Here is a 20,661-nt window from a genome sequence, read left to right as displayed (position 1 = left end):
CGTCTCCACACACTGCAGAGGACACAGCAGAGCACGATGCAGCAGGGATTTGTGGATTTGGAAAGGGGTAGAATGAGGAGCAATTTTTTTTCCTCACAACCCTGCAGGTAGGAGAAGTTCAAGGCAAAATTACTAGGCAGCAGATACAGAACCAAAGGGCTTTTCCACAGAGCAGAGAGTTCATTGCTGCAGGATGCCATGAAGGTTGGGAACAGGCACGGACTCAAAAAGGCGAGAGAGCACTTCACAGAGGATGGGGGTCATTAAATGTAGACCTGCAAACCATTCCTTTTCAAGAAAAAAAACCTGAGCTGTGGCAGCACAGAAACCCACAGGATTTACCAGGGGATGAACGTTTTCATCAGAGCATCTGCCAGTGCTGGAGGCAGCCACCGGTGCCGGTGCTCCCTGGGGAAAGAGTGGGATGGGGGCTTGGTTTGTTCCTCAGATTTAGAGGCTGGCACAGGTCTCCCCACCAGGAATATAAGAGCGAACACTGGGGAGCCCTTGAAAGGAGTCCTTTTCCAGAGCCACACTTTCTCAGCTAAGAAAATAGACAGGTTTGCCCCAAATCCTGTTTCAGCACAGTGGCAAAGTAAAGGCAGCGCTTAGAAATAGAAAACCAATAAATACTGGGGGAAAAGGGAGGGAGTGGATAGCAATTAGTAGAAATGAGTAGTTATGGAGTGTAGAAAATTAACAAGGAAAGCCAAAGACATTGGGGGAAAATCAATTTTGACAAGGCAAACACAATAAGTACTTTAAAAAATGTGTTAGGAAGAGGTGGACTCCGGTAACTGTCAATTCCAACTGGAGATTGCAAAAATGCTAATTATGTAGAAAAATGCAAAAGAAATTTAGACTGAGACATAACAACGTAGGATTGTAGTACCTGCCAATGCAAAGTCATTCAAAATTGTCTTGAAATAGTGATATTTGACATAATTGAATGAAATAATTTGTACCAAGCGGTATTCAAAAGTCTGGAGTAGGATCTCTCTGATCTGGGGGCGTTAATGGAGCTGGGGAGCCCAGGCAGGGCCAGGAGGAGTGGGAGGGCATGAGCCAGCTGTGATAGTGATGGGGATGTGATGTGCAGTGCACACTGTCCTCGCCAGCCCCGGGGAACAACTGGATTAATAGCTAAAGCAGGAGACTCGATGATGGAAATAGCATTGACGTCAGTCACCACAGCTTGATGGGAAGGGGTACTGGGCAGTGTCATTACATGGCAGGTCCAGCTTTTAAACCTTTCCTTAGGCATCTGGTCCTGGCCTCTGAGGAACAGGATCTGCTCGAGGTGTTCCTGCAGCTCTGGAGTGGCAGAGCTGGTTTGAGGTTACAGCACTTGGCTGATCAACTCGGAGATTGATAGATATGCAGAGGTGATAACGTTATTAATGTTGCTATTATTGTGATTATTATTATTTTGAATTAACACTACTCTCAAGTTGGACATCAAGAAGGATGGAAAAGGTTGTCAAGCACTGGAAAGGGCTGCCCAAGGGAGGTGGTGGAGTCCTCATCTCTGGAGGTGTTCAAGGAATGACTGGACATGGCTCAGTACTCTGGGCCGGTTGACAAAGTAGTGATTGATTGGACTTGGAGGTCTTTTCCAACCTTAATTACTCTGTGATTATAAGCAAAGCATTGTGAGATGGATGAAGATCTGGTTTATCCTCAGCTTAGCGAAGAAAAGCTTGTTTGGAGTCCTCGTGGAAGGAGGTTCTCCTGGAGGAGCTCCCCGGCAGCAGCACCACACCCGCTGCCATTCAACGCCGTAATCAACGATCTGGAAATAAATATAAAATCACTGCTGATAAAACTTGCAGCTGACGTGGAGATTGGTGGAGTGGGAGATCATGATGAGGATAGAGCAGTCATGCAAAGCAATCCAGATTGCTTGGTAAACTGGGCCCATTTAAACAAAGTGCATTTTAACACAGCCAAGTGCGAACTTGTGCGTTGAGAAATAGGGAATGCTGGCATATATCCTGGGAAGCACTGCCTTTAAAATGGATTTAAGGGTCACACTGCATGGGTAGCTCAGCGTGAGCACTCGTGGCACTCACACTTAAGGGCTAGTACAGTCTTCAGGTGAAAAAACAGGAGAGGCAGGAGAAGGAAGGCTCTGCAGGAAGCCCTGGTGAGATGGCAGCAGTGGTTCTGTGAGGATCACCTCCCATGAGGAATGGGGAAAAACTGGAGCAATTAAACATGAGGACCACAGAACTGATTTGCTGGCTTGCAGGTTGTGACTTGAGCCTGGTTTGTCTGACTTCTCAAAAAGAAGACTGAGGCGTGCCTGGATTGCACTGTACAAGCAGCTTCTTGTGTAGAGGACGCTGCGTGCTGAAAGGCTCTTTAACCTACCAGAGAAAGGTCAAACAAAACCCAATTTCTGTAAGTCAGTGCCAGACAAATTGATTCAGTGTCTTTCCGTGACTCTAGAACAAGGCTCTCTGGGTTGGAGTGTTTCACAAGGCACAAGCTGGTAGGGTTGGGCAAAGGGGGACACTACCCCTGCCAGTGCCACCCTGCCATGTGTGGCTGGGTGGGAGTGGGGCTGAGTGTGGCTTGTCTTGCCAATGCAGTGAGAAGAGTCCTTTCAAGGGCTGCCAGGCAGGATGTGACATTGAGGAGGTGTTTTTCAGGTAAAAGTGATGCTATTTGGACGGAGACCCCTCAGGGGAGGGATAGTATCTGTCACAGGCTGGGTTTCGAGGCTGTTTGTTTGTGTTATTGCAGGCACCCCGAGGAGCCTGCTTGTTTGGCTGAGGTTTTACAAGCACAGAGTGAAAGCAGGAGCTTGGAGCTTGGGATGAGTGAAGGAGGAAATCAGCTTCAGACAGGCAGCCAGTGTGCAGGAGGAGGCTGTGGGAGTGCAGTACCTGACATGGTGGGCAGTGATGTCTGTGCAGTGGCGGCTTTTGTGGGCTTTGCACAGCTGGACAGCCTTCAGAGTGAGCTGGGAGAAGACTCCAGAAGGTCATCAGCACACAGCTCTGCCATGGACAGGATTACCTTGTCCTCAGTACCTCCAGAGCTGGGTATGAAGACCTCCTGAGTGCCGCTTGCCTGTCCCTTCATGGTGAAGATTGCACCTTCTGCTTTGGTAACCAGTTGGTTCTGGCCCAGAGAAGCTGTGGCTGCCCCACCCCTGGAAGTGTCCAAGGCCAAGCTGGAGGGGGCTTGGAGCAACCTGGTCTAGTGGAAGGTGTCCCTGCTCATGGCAGCGGGGTGCAACGAGATGAGCTTTAAGGCCCTTTCCAACCCAAACCATTCCAGGATTCTGTGATTGCACTTGGCCAAAACTACCATTGTTGGGTTTTTTTCCATAGTGATTAACCTCAGTCTTCCTGTACATGATGGTGTCTCCTTGTCTGCCCATGGTCCAAAGCAGCAGATTTTTCTTTGCAGAAGGCTTTTACAAGCTTAGGGAGTGCTGCCTTTGCCACCCTTACCCTTCTCCTTCCTCAATTAAATTCCTCATTTCTTTTTTAATATTTTGCCGTGGTTTCTATCAACTTCTTGTTTCTGTTCTTTTCGGAAGTGGTGCCCAAAGTGGGCACAGCTCTGCCTTCCAGAGCCCTCCTCAAACGCAGCAGAGCAGAGAGATCCCTGCGTGGCTCAAAGACCAGGCGCCTGTTTACACATCCCAATATAGATGCACTTTTTTGGTGCGAGATTGACACCGTTGACGGATCATCAGCCCCTGATGTGCTGCAGCCCCCGATCCCTCAGCCAGCCCTGCTGCTCGGGCGGTGATTATTTCTCGCCAGCGTGCAGATGTGACAGATATATTCCACATCTGTCATCCCAGCAGTTAATGAAAATACAGGCTAGAGATGGACCCGGGACACAACCCGGAGAATTTAATTTGATCCATCGTCCCAGCTGAAAGGCCTGTCTGCAGTAATTACTTGGTGAATACAACTTTCTAAACGCTTTGCATCCACCCTGCAGTGAGTTGCACTATATTATCCAGACAGAGATATACATGCTGCACCTACACTGTTTTCCTGAATTACTTATGAGAATATCATCTAAAATAGCGTCAAAAAACTTCCAAAAGTCAAGATAGAACATTTACGGCTCCTCCTCCATCCACAAGGTCTGCTGTCTTTTCAAAGGAAGAAGTTCAATGGCTTGACATGTTTGTTTGTGACAAACCTACAGTGGCTGTTACTCGTTTCCTTGTTATCTTGTAGGTACTTACAAAGAGTTCTTTTATCTGCTTCAGTATTTTTCCAGGAACTGAAATTAAGCTAACTGTTTTATAATTCTCCAGCTCTTCTTTTTTCTCATCATTAAAGACAGGCGCTATTTTAGCTCACTTCCAGTCTTCTGGAAGCTCCCTCATTCTCTACAAATTCTTCAAGGAAAAAAGTATGGGAAAAAAAAGCAGCCCTAACAACTCTGAAGTTACTTAAATCAGGTCTCTAAGCATCTGGGGTGAATTTAATCAGGTCCAACCAACCTTAAAGCAGCTAGCTCATCTAAATGCTCCCTGTGTGTTCCTTCCCTCCATTCGTCTCAATTCCTTCCCTTTCTTGGTCGGTGCTCGCAGTGTGGGACGCCTGATTGGCACTTATTTGTAGTAAAGACACCAGCCAAAAAAAAAGGTTCTCAGCCTAAATGATGTGTTGTCTCCACTGTCTCTTCTTATCACCTTCAGTTCCCCATCAAACAGCTCCTTTCTTGGGCTCTTTCCTACATTTATGGACGCTGTGGTGTCTTTTTCTCTCTCTCTCGGTGTTTGTGTTTCATTCTCCTCATGCATCATCCCACTCTTGCCCTATGAACTCGTGCTACCCTTTCCACTCCTCGGTAATCACGACAAAGAAGGATTTTGTGGAAGGATTTGGAGGAGGATAATGATGTAGCTTAATGGCTGTTTGCAGGGAGCTCCTCCCAAGCATGAGGCAAAGCTGGGGAGAGAAAGTGTGAAGTAGGGTCTTTGAAATGCTTAACGAGCAGACAAAAGCAGTGATGATGACCCTTGGTGGAGAAGCTCTGAAGATGAGAGAGGGGTCAGGCCAGAGGCTGGGAGGTGAGGGATGATGTCACCATGGCTTTGTGCTGGGCAGTGATCCCATTAGAGGGGCTCTGTCGTGGGTTTGGCCACGTGAGTCTCTGGATTGGGTCTCTGGGGGCACCAAGGGGACATGCAGAGTGGGGAACTCCAGGTGAAGGGTGGGGGGCAGTACTTCACGATTCAGGGGGATGTTTGCAGAGCCTTCCTGCCATAGGAGGGGCCATCTGCCCATGGTTGTCTCTGGGTGAAGAAAGACCCTGGGGGCAGGAGTTGTGAAGGGAGCTGATGGGTTAGGGGAGCCCAAAAGACCGTGCAAAGTGTGCTCCCCACATGTGGTGGTGTCTGATGGAGTGTTCTTGGCTGAGGTGGAGTCGGTGCCGACTCTGTCAGGATGGCTGTGGGGGGGTGATGATGGACCCTGCTGGTGTCATGAGCTCTCTGCCTCTGTTTGTTGGTCTGGTTTGATGACCCACCCTTCTGCTTCATCTGCTGGGTGGGTGATGCAACAGCTTTTCTCTTCTCTCCAGTTACCTCATCGCCGAGTGACGTTCTCTGCAGCCAGCCAGGCTCAGGACCTGCAGGATCCCTCCCAGCACAGCTACTACGACAGCGGGCTGGAGGAATCAGAGACCCCAAGCAGCAAATCATCCTCGGGGCCCCGCATCGGGCCACTAGCCCTGCCCGAGGACCACTACGAGCGCACCACGCCCGACGGCAGCATCGGGGAGATGGAGCACCCTGAGAACGGTACGTGCCCGCCCTCCCGTGTCTGCCCCTCCCCCGGGACGGTTCGCCCGGGGCTCCTCATCCCCCACGCTGCTCCTCCCCCGTGTGGGTGAGATGGGATGAGGAGCTCGGCTGGGGCAGGCTGGCCACGCTCAGGTGTGGTGGGCATGGGAGGATGGAGGAGAGAGGAGGCTCAAAGCAAGAGAGCAGCAAGGACGTGGTGGGGAGGGGAGAGCTGGGGGAGAGCCGGGAGGTCTGGGGGACGCAGGGGGATGTGGGAGCAGGAAGAGCCGAGGAGGCAGGTGGGCTTGGCAGGAGGCAGATGGATTTGGTGTGATGTAGAGAGAGGGTTCAATGGGGTGGTCCAGGATGGCAGCACAGGTGAGCTTGTGTGCTGCAGTCAGGGGGTCCCATGGGTGCCTGTCCCCATGGCAGGGCAGGGGTGGTTGGGGTGTGATGCAGCTCTCCATGCTGTGGGAGGGATCAGAGCCATGGGAGTTTCCCAGAGAGCAGAGGGGAGAGTGGGTTTAGTGGCACAGACTGGGGTGAGGAGATCTGTGGAGTGGAGGATCAGAGAGCGTGGGGGTGGCAAACCCAAGAGCGACGTGTCCCGCCTTCACTGGGCCCTTTAGGTCACCTCCTGCTGGGGTCCACCTTTCCCTGAGAACCCCCCCGAGGGTGCCTGTGATCTCACCACAGGAGAGCTGGCTTTGCCCTGCTCTGGCGCAGCTTCAACCCCAGTTCTGCTCCTTGTGCTGCCTCTGTGCTGCCTGCCTGACTGCCCTCAGCAGCCCACTCCCCCAGCTGTCTTCTCTGGCCAGCTTCAGTTGCTTCCTTGGACTTGGCTCTGGCTGTGCACATAACATCTTCTGTCCTGTACCTGCTGCCTTCTATGCTCATGTACTGAGGGGAGGTTGCTGTGGAGCCAGAAAGTTCAAAGAACCCTCTGGGAGGGAAAAGGAGGAGGTGACAGAGGGTTCTTCTGAAGTCTCCTACTTCTGGGAACATCCTTGACTTTGGGACAGGTCTGTGTGTGGTGTGAAAATGGCTGAGAGTATGTTCAGCTGGTTTTTAAAGAGCTTCAAACCTGCTGGGCCCCTCTATTAAGGAGTGGGTGGGGAGATCTAGTGGAACATCTCATCCTTCTTCCCACATTAGTTCCTGGAGTAATGCTGGAGTTCTCCATGTTACAACCATTGAAGCCCCACGGTGGTGCCAGGTCTGGTAGGGTTCCCAAATCCATTTGTTGCTCTGGCAATATGAGGCACCCTCCTGTTTAGGAACATTGTGCAAATCACTTTCTTCCCAAAAGTACTGGTCAGACAACTGGGAAGAACAGTTTGAAGAGATTCCTGGAGCCCTGGCACAGGATGACAGTACTGGATTTCCCAAGTGACCTTGACTACCAGCCTGTGCCTGCAAGAGAGGTTTGAAGGGCATATGGGCAAGGAGATTCCACATGGCCGTGCTGAAGGATATAGTGAGGCAGAGGTGGTGATGGACCTGGAAGAGGAAAGTTTGAGCCCTGGAAGGTACCAGGCAACTTGGAGATGGTGAGGGAGGAGCAGGGCTAAAAGTAGAAAGAGGAGAAAGAGAGGAGGACCTGGGAGGTCTGCAGCAGGAGATGGAGGGCAGAGAGGGCTGTCTGTAGTCCTTGGAATGCTTGGTGTCTGCTCAAGGTGATGAGCAGAGCTGAGGAAGGCTAATGGACACTGCTCCAAGCAGTGGCTCTGACGGGGACAGAATGCAGGGCATGGCTTCCTGCCCACAGCATCACAAACCCCAAGCTGCCCTATAAACCAGACAGGTTATATAAACTCTCTTTGCCCAGGCTCCCTGTGTATGTTCCCATCCCAGGAGGAGAGAAATCACCCCACACCCATCCAGCAACAAATCCACGTGTGGTACAGATGGGTGCAGAGCTCCCATGGGATAACCATAACCTGTTCTGGTCACTGTCACCCAGCCTGTCCTGTCTCAGCTTCCTTCACATGGCAGTGGATGGGAAGTCAGGCTCCAGTGCCTCCAGCAGTCGTCCAGACCTGTATAAAGCAAGTTGAGTGCAGAGGCCATGGCAGGCCAAGGCTCTGGAGAATCCACCAGCATTAGCCCAGGCTGGTCCTGGTGCTCTGCAGATAATCTGGCAACAGCAGTTCAAGGGACCTGAGGAGCAGGGTCAGGGTCGTGATCCGTTAAGCAGACTTAGGGGACCCTGGCACCAGGACAGGGGATTTAGAGATTAGGAGACACTGGTGGTGTTAGACCAGCTCATCACAGTTGTGTTTCCCACAGTTTGTCTGCCCAAGGTGTGGCACATCCAAACCCTCTGTAGCTCCAACAAGACCTTGTTTGTCCAGAGAAGGGTCATGTCTTGCTTCCTGCAAAGAGTCTCCAGCAATGTGGGACCATCATGACCTTTTGAGGACTGTCTCACCATGCCCCTGTCTTGGCTTTGTCAGCTGCTCAAACAGCACCAGCCCCTCAAAGAGATCAGATCTTGTGTTCTTGTGAGGCTGGGAAGATTAAGCCATTCTTGACCTTATATTAAACTGAAGAGACGAATTGGATCCCACACACCCTATCTCGCGGCACGAGCGCAAGACTGACACGACTGTGCATTTTCTAGGCTTTCATCTAGTTATAAATATCCAACATAACAGGGCTTCCATTGCTTTCTCCAGGAGATTATCCCTGCAGCCGAACCAATCTGATAAGCAAGTATGCAAGACTATTTATAGCTTTTCAACTGGAAGACAGATCCATGCCTTTTCTTTGTAGATGGTTCTTCACTTGATTAACACACATATCAGTGTCCTCCTTTTTTGGACACTTTTTGCTGTGCAGACTGCAGTAAAATGCTGTATTGCAGGGGCTGAGCCAGGTCCTTTTCAGGAGGAATTATGATGTTTCTGATGAAGACTTCTCCGGGATCTTGGCACTCATGTGCCAGCTCCTCAGTCATCCCAGGCATTTGCCATCCCTAGTATTTTACCTCGCTGCCCACTGTTTCCTCCCCAACATCTTGCCGTGCTGTTACCCACTTTTGTGGGGTACACTGAGCTGGAAACGGAGCTTAGTCTCCCACTTGGCCACCCGTTGCTTTCACTAGAGACATCTGTTTCCCCTGTATCACAGATTTGCTTTAGTTGGAAGGAGCCCGGGAGTGATTGTGCTCTGCAGAGGATCTGCCCTGCCATAATGCACACAGAGCTTGGATTATGACAGTGCCAGTCGCTCTCCATTGGTGGTGGAGAGAATTTAGTAGGATTACAGGACCAATATGCGCAATTTAGGAAACATTGCACGAAGGCTGTTTGCCTCTGCTCCTGTGTGGTCCAGACGTACCCAAGATTATGATATACTGGATGAAGCATTTCTGACCTGTGTTCTTCAGCCCACAGAACAGGGGCAAACATTTAAATCCGTTTTATCCCCGTTATTTAAAGTGAGCACCCCATGCCATTTTTAATGCATTCCATAACAACCCCACTCTGAATATGTAATTAATGATCATCTCCTGAGCTTTTTCAGTGCTCTTAGTGCAGTAGTGTCTGTACTTCACAGATGTTAATGAGTTTATCCTCACAACTCCCCTTACAGGGAAGAAACTCCACGGTAGGTGGGGGGATAAAATAGGAAATTATAATCTGCATTTCAGAGGTGTCTGCAAGCTTTGGGTGACCCTCAGATGAGCTGGCAGCTCTTCCATCTGCTCTTTTCAGAAGGTGTGAGCCTTCCCAGTGCTCCAGAGCCACAAGGCAGGTCTCCAGCTGCTCTTCGATAGTGAAGCCAAGGCTGCACCGGCCGCCTCCAGGCAGCTGCTGACGTACGAGGCGTGAGCAGCGCGGCTTTGGGACTTTGTGGCAGAGCTGGTTGTAAAACCCTCTCATCTGGTTCATAGCCATCGGCTTTTCTGACAAGACCAGCCTTCTCCTCGTGGTCCCCCACCTCCTCCATACACCTCAGCACAGCTTGAGCAGATGAATTGAGATACTATTTCCTGGGTTTGACTGCTGGGCTTAATAAAACCATGTCAGTCCAGATTTTTCTTTGTTTCAAGAGAGACTTAGATTGACACATTGTGGAGCCAGAAGGAGCAGGTTGCCTTACCCCTGTTTGACCATGTAATTTCTGAGCAGGAGCACTCTTTGGGAATATCCCACTTTGATAGCAAATGGTGGCAAGTGTGTGAGACCCCAGGTGAGCCCTTTCAGTGGTAGGTCCCCTTTGCCCTCAGTTTCACCAGTCTACACTAAAATTCTACTTTAGCTGCTCTGCCTCCCCTTTTTTTCCCTGGAGCCCTACGATACTGGAATTCACCTCACTTGGTGTGTACTCGTAGATCACATTCAAGCAAGTCAACAATTAAAGTTCTCTTTGATACACTTGAAAACTGAGTCAAGTCCCTCACTGCGAGCAGAGCCAAGGCAAGATATTTTGGCAGCTGGGTCTCTCTTCCTCTCCTCCCACCCTTCCTCGCACTCCTCCCAGCCATTGCCATCTGCTCTTGACACCACCACAGACCTGCAGCCCCATTCCTGGGCAGCAGCAACATCTGGCACATCTTGGGTGTATATGCTGCTTTTTGGCAACCCTTGCAAAGGCAGTCTGGGGAGAATTTTTCCTCCTCCTCTTTGCTACACTTCTGATTATAGTTCAAGTCTTCTGTTCCTTCATATCATTTTTTTTCTCTGCATGATCACCAATTTGCCAACAACCTTTTAGTGGTGTGAATGTGTCCAGATGATGGTCCACAGCCCTCCAGCAGCACTCAGTGACATCCATAGCAGCACCAGGCGTAGAGATAATGTGTCTGCTCATGTTTGTCTGCCTGGTCTCATGATGCTCATGTGTGTCCATCGCATGCAAACACCGCGGCTTCTGGCTGGCACTGGGCTGTGTGTGCACCCAGCAGTGCCAGAGAATCATAGATTGGCTTGGAATGGAAGGGAGATTAAAGATCATCTAATTCCACTCCCCTGCCATGGGCAGGGACACCTTCCACTGGACTAGACATCCAACCTGGCCATGGACACTTCCAGGGATGGGGCAGCCACAGCTTTCCTGGGCAACCTGTGCCAGGGCCTCACCACCTTCACAGGGAAGAATTTCTTCCCAATATCCCATGTAATCCTGTCCTCTGTCCATTTGAAGCCATTCCCCCTTGTTCTATCACTCCATACCCTTAACCAAGTCCCTCTCCATCTCTCTTGGAGCCCCTTTAGGCGCTGGAAGGGGCTTTAAGGTCTTCCCAGAGTCTTCTCTTCTTTGGGCTGAACCTCCAGCTCTCAGTCCCTTGAGAAGGTGGGTGACTCAGAGGAGGACTCCCAAGCCAACAGTCCCTTCCCACTGCTCACAGTGATGATGGATTTGCAGCACTGGGCAGCCACTACTTCCTGTCTCTGCTCAGTGCCAGTCCAGCCGTGAGCTTCTTTTTAAGGTTCTTACTGTGATTGTTGTTCAATTCCCTCCCAGCCAACAGATGGGACAAAAAAATTACATTCTGTCTCCTTCTCTGGCACAGTGGCTTCTCTAGATCTTAAAAGCTATTCTTTTTTTTTCTACATTATCTTTAAATGTGCCTTTTGTCTTGCAGAAAGAGTTCCAGGCACATGTTCAGTCTGCAGAGCTTTTTTTTCAAATGTACCCTGCAGCAGTTTTGCTTTGTTGCAGAGGGCTGAGAAATGCCTTTGAGTAGGCTCTGTCTGGCTTGTGGGGTCTGAGCTCTGTGCTGTTCCTGGTCAGTTCCAGGGAGCCTGGAAAGGTTGTCTGGTACACAGACCTCTTCTGTTACTGAAATATCTCACACCTTGTGGGAGGGGATGACATGGGATGGGATAAAAACTGCCATCCCTGGAATAAAGCTGGTCTGTGGCTGGCACTGGGCACCAGTCTGCCCTTACTGACTGAGAACCAGCAGGTCACACATCTGAGAACATCAGATTTGACTGGTGTCAGCTCTTCTTTAGCTGGAACATTGTGGGTTTGGGTTTTTTTGACTGATGTTCACCCCTTTCCTTTTTAACACTTGACTTCAGGGCTGGAATTCCTTACTGTCACTGTTTAGTCCTTATTAGCAGTTTCCAGTGCTGCTTGGGTTTAGGGTGTACACAGTCTGTGACCATCTTCTGCATCTCATTTGCCTTTACAAATCATGTCTGGGTTTCTCAGTGATCTTCAGCTCTACATACATCTGTATTTCTTTATAAGAAATCGGGAGCTTCTCTACTTTCCACACTTAATGTTGGTTCATCCCCAGAGACAGCTCCTGATTTGCCTAATCACTGCTGAAGAGAGTTGTGGGAAAAGATTTTTATCACCAGAGACAACATCCACCAGATTGCAAATGGCCATGGATTACACCATCTTGGTTTCAACACGCCATTTCTGCCTGAGCTGTAATTTCAAACTCGTTCTCACCCTATTTCTTTATTTTCCATAGTTTCCAGCAGCCCTGTCTGGGTAAACTCTTACGAAAGAGCTGTTCAGGTCAGAGCAGTTGTGTCACGCCACGTCAACCAGGTCACCTTCCTTAATTGTCCTGAGGATCCCAGGGTAAACAGGGTACAGCTGTTTTTCCCTCCCCAGACTAACAAGTACATTGCTACCAGCTACAGAGAATGCCTTTAATCCTCTCAAGACCTTCTAAGAAGGATGCTACTTTCTTCAGACGTTGTCCAAAATAGCTTTAATAATTTATTTGACAGTGTCTCTCTTGCCTCACAGGATTATGTAGTAGTGCACATATAAGATTGTCCTCAAGTTCTCCAAAGATCCTTTGCAGATCTTGGACATCTTTAGAGGAGTTATTTGAAGAAACCAAATTTCCCTGTTGGATTGTGATTTCCTTTTTCACCCTTTCTGTCCCTGAACTGTTGTTCCATTATGTGCTTATGAAAGATCTGGGCAGTACAGTCATTCTGAGTCAATGCCCAAGAGACAAAAAGCTCCATATTTCAGTAGGAAGGTGCCTTCTCCTGTAGAATATATGGGTCCCCATGGCTGTGTGTGTGCCTCCTGCATTCAAAATTGAATTTTTGGAGTTTTCTGCTATTGCTTGTGATCCTGTGAGCTCTTCCATTCCCTCTTGCTGTCTGTGGCAAGATGATGGAATTAAGTGACTGTTGTCCAATTTGTTTTATGCCCTTCACATTCACTCTGCTCTGAACTTATTGGATGGAGAAAATCTGATCATTTTTCTTAATCTTTATTCTTTCTTCCATCTGGAAGTCCTACCCAACATGATCCTCTCCCTGTGCTACTGTGAGGGCACATCTCAGGGAGGTGGGTGACCCTGCTCTAAATTTGCTGATTTACAGGGCAGCACTGCAGAGACCACAGGCCTGGAGAACATGCTGGAAGCTGCTGACCCAAAACTCACCTTACTCTTTGCCAACACTCACCCCTGTTCAATAGGCTTGGTCGGCTCCATGGCAAACTTTGGGAGTTTTCATAAAAGAATCAGCTGCAAACAGATGGGAAAGTATAATTTTTTGTCTGAGAACTATAAATGAGCTTATGTAGGGAGGATGACTTCTGCTGTCCCAGGGAAGGGAGGATTTCCCAGTGTCCCAGATCTGGGAGACCAAACAGCATCAGGTACCTCTTCCAGACCAAGGCAAGAACACTTTATACCACCATTTCATCTCAGCAGACCTGGGAAAGGTTGTAGCTCTCACTTGGCAGGACATGCCCTCTTGTTCCCCACTGATATTAAAATATGGAACTAAGTCCACACAGGACTTGATATTTTACTTTTGCCTGGCAACTGTTGCAAATTCCGATGCAAATGTCCATGCAAATGGTCATGCACAGCTATTCTTATCTCTGGACCAAATCTAAACATCCCTTCTTTGGTATAAAGCCTATTTTCCAAAAATACTTTATGTCATACTCAAACTATTCATGACTTCAACTCAAGTTCGTTAAACTGTGTTACAGGAAGAATTTTTCCAAATTAGATCCGCAATGGGAACAAGAGGGTGGGTCCTTCCCTTGTACCATGTTGCTCTCCAGAGAGGACAATTCCTCAGAGTGGGGACTTGAATGAAGCTCCGTGGGACTCTTCTTTTGTGTTTTCTGCCACATTTTAGGATTAGCACTTGAACAGGGCTTGAGACTAAGTGTCCTGCCTTTGGAGAGGTACTTCATGTGATGTCCACAGAGAAGAGCCAGGAATGGGAATTAATGAGCATTTTTGTTGATAAGCCACAGCACCCTCCATGTGTTTTGGTAGCAGAAGTGCCAAAATAGGCAGGTCCCCTCCTCTCTGTCCTGGTTTGCTCATCCTTGTGCCATGTGTCCTGTTGTGCCAACGCAGCTGTTTGGCCAGCTGGACTGGGGAGCTGATAAGGCTGAAGTTTTGCTGGATCACTTTTTTTTTTGGCCATATTACTCTTCAGGCAGAGCAGTTTTCCTAACCTGGCTGCTCCGTGGCTCCACAAAGCGCTGAACTTGCAGGAAGCAGGGATTTTGCAGGAACTGAGGTCGGCGTTCAGGTTTCGAACACGTCTAAACCAGAAAAAGCGACCAAGTGTAAAAGCAACAGACAACCAGGATCCCTCAGCAGCCTCAGACTATTTGTTGTTTTCAAAGACCTGCTTCCTTAGAAAGCTCCTTTTGAAGTAATTTGACGTGCCGTTTCCAGCTCCTGTGTGATCTACCGCAGTTATTTCCCCTTTATCTGCCTCCGAATGCTCCTGAATGTCTCTATAAACCTGCTTGGCAGTGCCTCTGCCCATGTAAGGGGACCTGCATTAGTGGGGGATTTAAACTTAATGCCAGAGAAGCTTACAAAGTCTCCCATTTGAGCTTCTTGAGGACTTCACACTGTATTTTCTTTCTCATAAAAATAGCATGTGTCTGAGTTTGAAGGATCGGTCAGATCCCTCACATGGAAAATCCCTCTCATCGGCATGAGATAGAGGATAAGGGATTCATACCTGTCCCCAGTGAAATCAATGGGAGCTTTGCTACTGAGACAGGTCAAATGTCAGTCTCAGTTGTTCGCTCTTCCCCAGGATTTTATCCTTTGTGCTCTCACTATTAAAGAATCTCTCTTCCCGTCTCCTTTGCACAAGCTCTCATCCATCCTGATTTGAAGTCACCTCCATTAAGTGGCTGTAACGCCAGCTCTTCACTTTGCTCGCAGAGAGGACACTCCATAAATCTCACATTAGTCATGGCATGTGGCGAGCGATCCCAGGGATAGGCTGCTTTGACTCAGAGGTTACCAAACCGTATCAGCCCCTGCGTTTGCCTCTCCTTTCAGAGAGCTGAGCCTCCCCGGCAGGAACCAGGGCTCATTTCGTGTGAGCTGATGCAGCCACGCCATGGGCTCAGGCACGGGGCTGACACAACGCGGCGTGGAGAGGCCACGTGGTGGGCAGGTCCTTCTTCCCTGGGCAGTGTGGTTGGACCTGGGCTTCCTTTCCAGCACCTGGTCTGAGGAAGATATGAATCTTTCTCCTTTAGAAATAGGGGAAACTTCTGTGCCTTGTAGCTGGAGGGTTTTCCCAGGGCAGATCTTAGAAACATACAGTGACAAGTTGTCCATATATGTTGTTATTTGGGGCTCAGCGCAATGGAGAAGGGGCTTTACCTTTGCACTGGGTACAAGGCTTCCCAAATAATTTCTGTGATGCACTTCTGCCCTGTGGAAAAGGAGGGCTGCACCTCACTGGTGGAAGCACAGGACTGCCTAAGGTCTGATGGATACTTAGTGCGTGCTCCTTCTGCTGCTGTATCATTAAAACCAAACAGCCACATCTTGTTCTTGGACTTGGGGGTCAAGAACAGTGAAGGATCTTTCCATAGTGCTCAACCCCAAACTGTGCCAGGGCTCTTGTCTGGCAGGGAGCTGCTCTAAACCAGGTGAAAGCAGATTAACATCAAAACAAGCCTGACAATGAGGACATTCCTCATGGCAGGTCTTGGAGATGCTTAGATTTACACTTGTGACCCTTTCTGCAGTGTAAAACTGGCATTGTCACATTAAAATGATTTCATTTTTAAGCCAGTTTTGGGTAAACTGGTAGAAAGGCTGTGAGCCAGGGAAAATTGAGCTCAGATGGCCCATGTGTGAGACGTGTGCCTCTGTTGTAGTTTGTGTTCTGTACTTACTCAGATATAAAAGGTAAAATGTTTTTACATGGATTGCTATGAACCCTCTGTACCAGAAACACTGGGAGAGGCTGGGGAAGGAATCCAGAGAAGAGCAGGATGCTGGAGGATGGGGACACAGGTCCACAGAAACAGCAGTTCTCCATCAGTTGATGTGTCTGTGGTTGATTTAGAACAACCTTATTTTGAAGGGGAGAAACAAGGAGGCAACGAGAGAAAGGAGGAGAGGGTTAGGATCTGATATTTGTTCAGGGATGTGTCAGAACGGCATGTCGTGTTGTTTTATAGCTGCTGAGGAAAGAGAAGATGGAGCAGGGAATGTAAAATGACAGAGAGTGAGTAGATGTGATATTTGCCTGATGTATTTTGCTGGTAATTAGTGTAATGCCAATTAGACATAAGTAATCATTTTTTTTTCTTCTTCAGCTGTATAAATTATTACTTGAAAATATGCCAACTAAAACCAAGATATTAAACTTTGAGTGATGTGGAGATCTCTGTTCCTTGAGGATCTCTAGATGAAATTACCCAGACAACAGGGATCTTGACAAAGGCAAGACTTATTATATCTAGAAAGAAAATGAATAAAAGCAAAAGGAATTGTGTATTCCATGTCTAGCATCTTGCTGCTTATTAACCACACAGGAAGGGTCCCCCACAGAGATGCAACTACATCAGTGAGAGAAGGCAAATATCTTGCCTTTCCTGCAAACAATGCGGCTTCCAGGCTATTGTTCCCCGTATCAGCTTCCCTCAGCAGCCAGATCCTGAACCCTTCCCATGTTCAGGCAGTTCCCTGCTGCAGGTAAACCCTGCCACCCACACACATCCCATTTTTCATCCCCCAAGCTCTGTTTTCTCTCTCTGTGCTAACCCACACTGTAAAGGCACAGGACTGGTGTTGTTTTGCCTCTTGCTCCCTCGGGACATAAACCTCTTTAATGATGATGAACAGCTTCCTTCAAAGGGTCAATTGCTGATCCTGGACCTCTCAAATCACGGATCCCTTTGAGCTCTCTCCCTGTCCAGGTCTGTGCTGCTCTTTCCAACAGGTACACGCTGCTTTGCTCAATGCTGCACACGTATTGCTACAGACTGTGCATGAGGAGCAGAGCTGCTGTTACCATCTCTCTTTTGAAAAATAATCACTAGAAATTATGCCCTTGGACTGATTCTGGAAATTTTCATACATCTCTCATGGACCATGAAATCAAAATCTCCTCGTGATCATCCTGCTGTCCCCTTGTGCCGTGCTTTGGGGGTGACAGAGCTGGCCAATCCCCTTTGCCAATCTGCCTCTAACGTGAGTTGGTGATGATGGATCCCAGTTATCCCACCCAGATCTCAGGCACTAGGATTAATCCTCACTCGCTCTTTAAGGCGTGTTTTATCCATTTGGTGCCTTTAGGACAGCCTCTGGCAGATCTCCCTCGAGTGGTGCAAACTTTATTGCATCTAACCTCCAGCAGCCTGTAAACTGCAGCACCCAGGGGTAGCTGGAGGTTGATATTCCCTATAAGAAGTGATTATCCATCTTTTTCCCACTTTCCCACAAGAGCATCTTTCTGCCATTCTAATAACAAATATAGAGCAGAGCAGTATTTATCAGGATGTGCTCTTTTCTCCTGGGTCTTCCCAAACAAGCCATAGCCTACGTGCCCCATTCCTCAACCTCCCCATATCCCTGGTTTCTCCTTTCACCAGCTACACTGGTGTTGATACCTCCTGATTTACAGGAGGAGGAGACTTCTCCCCAACCCTGGCCATCAAGGCAGCAGGTCCTTTCAGTGCCTGGGTGGGAATCATGCCAGACACACGGCAAGTGGTCCAATTCAGAGATGTTAACCACCTGAGTCGATTCCTTGCCATGTATTTTGGCTGCACCACAGGAGGATCTGACCAGTGCATATGCTGCTTCTGCCACGTGCCAGCCACAGAATCTCTCCCTGTTTTGCTTCCACTGCAGATTTTCAGCCTCTGACTGAGTCTGTGGGCGTTTGAGGCGTCAATAACAAGCATTTTCAGCTGGGTTTGTGGCACGTCTCCTCACTGCAGAGAAAGGGGCTGGGCAGTTCAGGGGTTCAGGCTCTCCTGCATGGGCTGCGCTTGATCTTTGAGCAATCAGCAGTCAGATGTCCTCGTTTTGTGTCAGTTCATTCCTCCAAAGTTTCCTTACTGTACCGCTGGTCTAATGCTCACAAAATTGCTGTATGTTGGATTTCAAGTGTGTTTGGTTCCCTGAGGCTGTGTGTCCATCCTCCGTCATCAGACAGACATTTCCCTCTCAGCATCAGCCCTGGTTTTAGTGTCCATCCCCTGATCCTTCAAACAGCCCCTACAAATTCCAGCAGGGATCTGGCCTCTTCCTCCTCAGTGTCTGCACGATGGCTCAGGCAACCAGCACGTTTCTACAGTCAGAACAGACTGTAAAAGAGCTGAAATGACACGTGAGTGTGCTCACTTCACTATCTAGCAGCCCGGGAAAGATCCATGGGAAGAAAACAAAGCATCCGCATGCAAATCCATATTGTCATTTCCTCTCCCGGTTTCCTTGGGGTTTGGCTTGACTCTTTTCCAAGGGCTCTTCCTTCTGCCTGCTCTGCTTCTCTCCAAGTGGTCTGGGTTTCCTTTGTTTCCAGATCCCCTTGCTGAGGCGAGCCCTTTTCATAAACTTGTGATTTCTTTTGTCAGTTAAACACCTACGTGACTTCAAAGGCCTCGAACAGCTCTTTGCTGTGTGGCTACTGGCCCCCCTGCACGAACAATTTCCCTCCATCCATTGTCCTGCCAGGGAAAGATTATTAAATTGTTGATGGAGCTTAACAATGGTTTTGTTCAAAGGCAGACATGCGTACGCCAGCTCTTTTCTCCTTGACACAAGAGCTTTAATACAGGGGAACAATGAAAGGCAGCCACCAAGGAGCAAACACAGAGAGGGCTCCTAAAGCCTCACCAGTATTCCCAAGGCCCTGTGTACATGAACTGGTGCTCCTTGCAGTTCACTCCTTGGCTGTTCATGTGGCTGCACAGCTGTAGGTGAAGCAAAAGAACTGGCCTTGCTGAAAATTAACTAAAAATAGTTAAAATATTGTATGTTAATGCTTATATGATTAGGACACAAGGAGGATTGAGGAACTAGCAGGTGGTGGGAGATGACCACCCTTTTCATAGAATCACAGAATCATTAAGGTTAGAAAAACCTCTAAGATCATTAAGTCCAACTGTTCCCTCAGCACTGCCACGGCCCCCACTCACCCATGTCTCCAGCTGCCACATCCACATGGCTTCCATGTGCTTCCAGGGTGACTTCACTGATGCCCTGGGCAGCTGTGCCAGGGCCTGACAGCAATTCCCATGAAAAAATTTTCCCTGATGTCCAACCTTAACCTTCCCTGGCACAACTTGAGGCTGTCTCCTCTTATTCCATCCCTTGTTCCCTGGGAGCAGATCCCAACCCCTACCTGGCTCCCCCCTCCTGTCAGGGAGTTGCAGAGAGTGAGGAGGTCCCCCCCAAGCCTCCTTTTCTCCAGGCTGAGCACCCCCGGCTCCCTCAGCTGCTCCTCAGGAGATTTGTGCTCCGAGTTGCAGGAGCAGGGAAGGGCTGTGCAGTGCTGGCATAGGGCTGGACTGATGGCTCCATTCCTCCTGCTCGGAGCGTGCCAAGCACACACACACATCTCCCAGCCAGGCTGTGCCTTCGGAGCAGCTCTTGGAACCTGCAAGGAGGATCATTCTATAGACTGTGCAGCCTCAGGCTGCTTGACATTTTGTATTGTACAGACTTATTTTCGATTGCTTATCACTTCAGCTGATTTCCAGCACTGAAGCTTCAATTTTCCATGCTGGGTTTCCCTCAGGTTGATTTCTTTTTCTGTTTTTCTTAAATTTTAGCAGAGCTGTTCCAGCTGGGTTTTGAGAACAAGACATGCTGCCTCAACCCTGCTAACAAACTGATGATGAGAATTTCTTTTCAAGACCCATTAGCTTAACCATGCTTTGGAAGAGAGATGTGGAATTTGGCATGGAAGCTCTCAGTATCAGTTGGGGGTTGCTTGCCCCAAAACGACTGAGTCTTTCATTGAATGTCCTCCAGCACCATTTCCTGGGGAGCTTCGCCCACACAACCTTGTGTGGCCTTCAAACAACAGCATTTCCAGGATTTGTGCATCAGGGGAATAATCAGGGGAATGGATTCCCACTGACAGAGAGTAGGTTTAGATTAGATGTTAGGAAAAAATTCTTCCCTGTGAGGGTGGGCAGGCCCTGGCACAGGTTGCCCAGAGAAGCTGTGGCTGCCCCATCCCTAGAAATGTCCAAGGCCAGGTTGGATGGGACTTGGAGCAACCTGGGATAGTGGAAGGTGTCCCTGCCCATGCCAGGGGGTGGAACAAGATGATCTTTAAGGTTCCTATTAATCCAAGCCATTCTGTGACTTTGCTGCTTGCTGGGCATCCCTCCTGGTTCTGGATTAACATCCATCCTGTTGCTCAATGGCATCCTTCCTGGATGTACCCCTTCTCTGGGGGTCACCAATTTTCTTTGGCAATAGCAAAGAAAATTCTCTTCTGATACAGCATGTTGTGGGTTGCCCTTTTCCTGTGGGAGGGTTGAGCATGGCTTGCTCTGCCCCTGGGGCTTGTGGCTCGCACGTGCTCTGGTGTCAGGGTGCTCCTAAGGATGCCTTGCTGGGAGCAGTAATGTGCTTGTTTGAGCCAGTGTGTGGCCAGGTGGCCAAGAAGGCCAAGAGCACCTGGCTTGTATCAAAAATAGTGTGG

General features: G+C 49.0%; 1 protein-coding gene across 8 annotated transcripts in view; it reads left to right on the top strand.

Moving 5' to 3' along the window:
* PCDH1 (protocadherin 1) overlaps positions 1-20,661 on the top strand; it is a 55,826-nt gene that overhangs the window by 23,203 nt on the left and 11,962 nt on the right. For all 8 annotated transcript variants that reach the window (XM_071570641.1, XM_071570640.1, XM_071570644.1 and 5 more), the window contains exon 4: positions 5,566-5,785. In XM_071570641.1, the coding sequence (XP_071426742.1) occupies positions 5,566-5,785 (220 nt within the window). The remainder of the gene's footprint in view (positions 1-5,565; positions 5,786-20,661) is intronic.

The sequence above is a fragment of the Pithys albifrons genome, chromosome 15, assembly GCF_047495875.1.
Source record: "Pithys albifrons albifrons isolate INPA30051 chromosome 15, PitAlb_v1, whole genome shotgun sequence".
NCBI lineage: Eukaryota > Metazoa > Chordata > Aves > Passeriformes > Thamnophilidae > Pithys > Pithys albifrons.
Note: the sequence above shows the minus strand (reverse complement) of the source record. Positions and strands in the feature narration are given on the sequence as shown.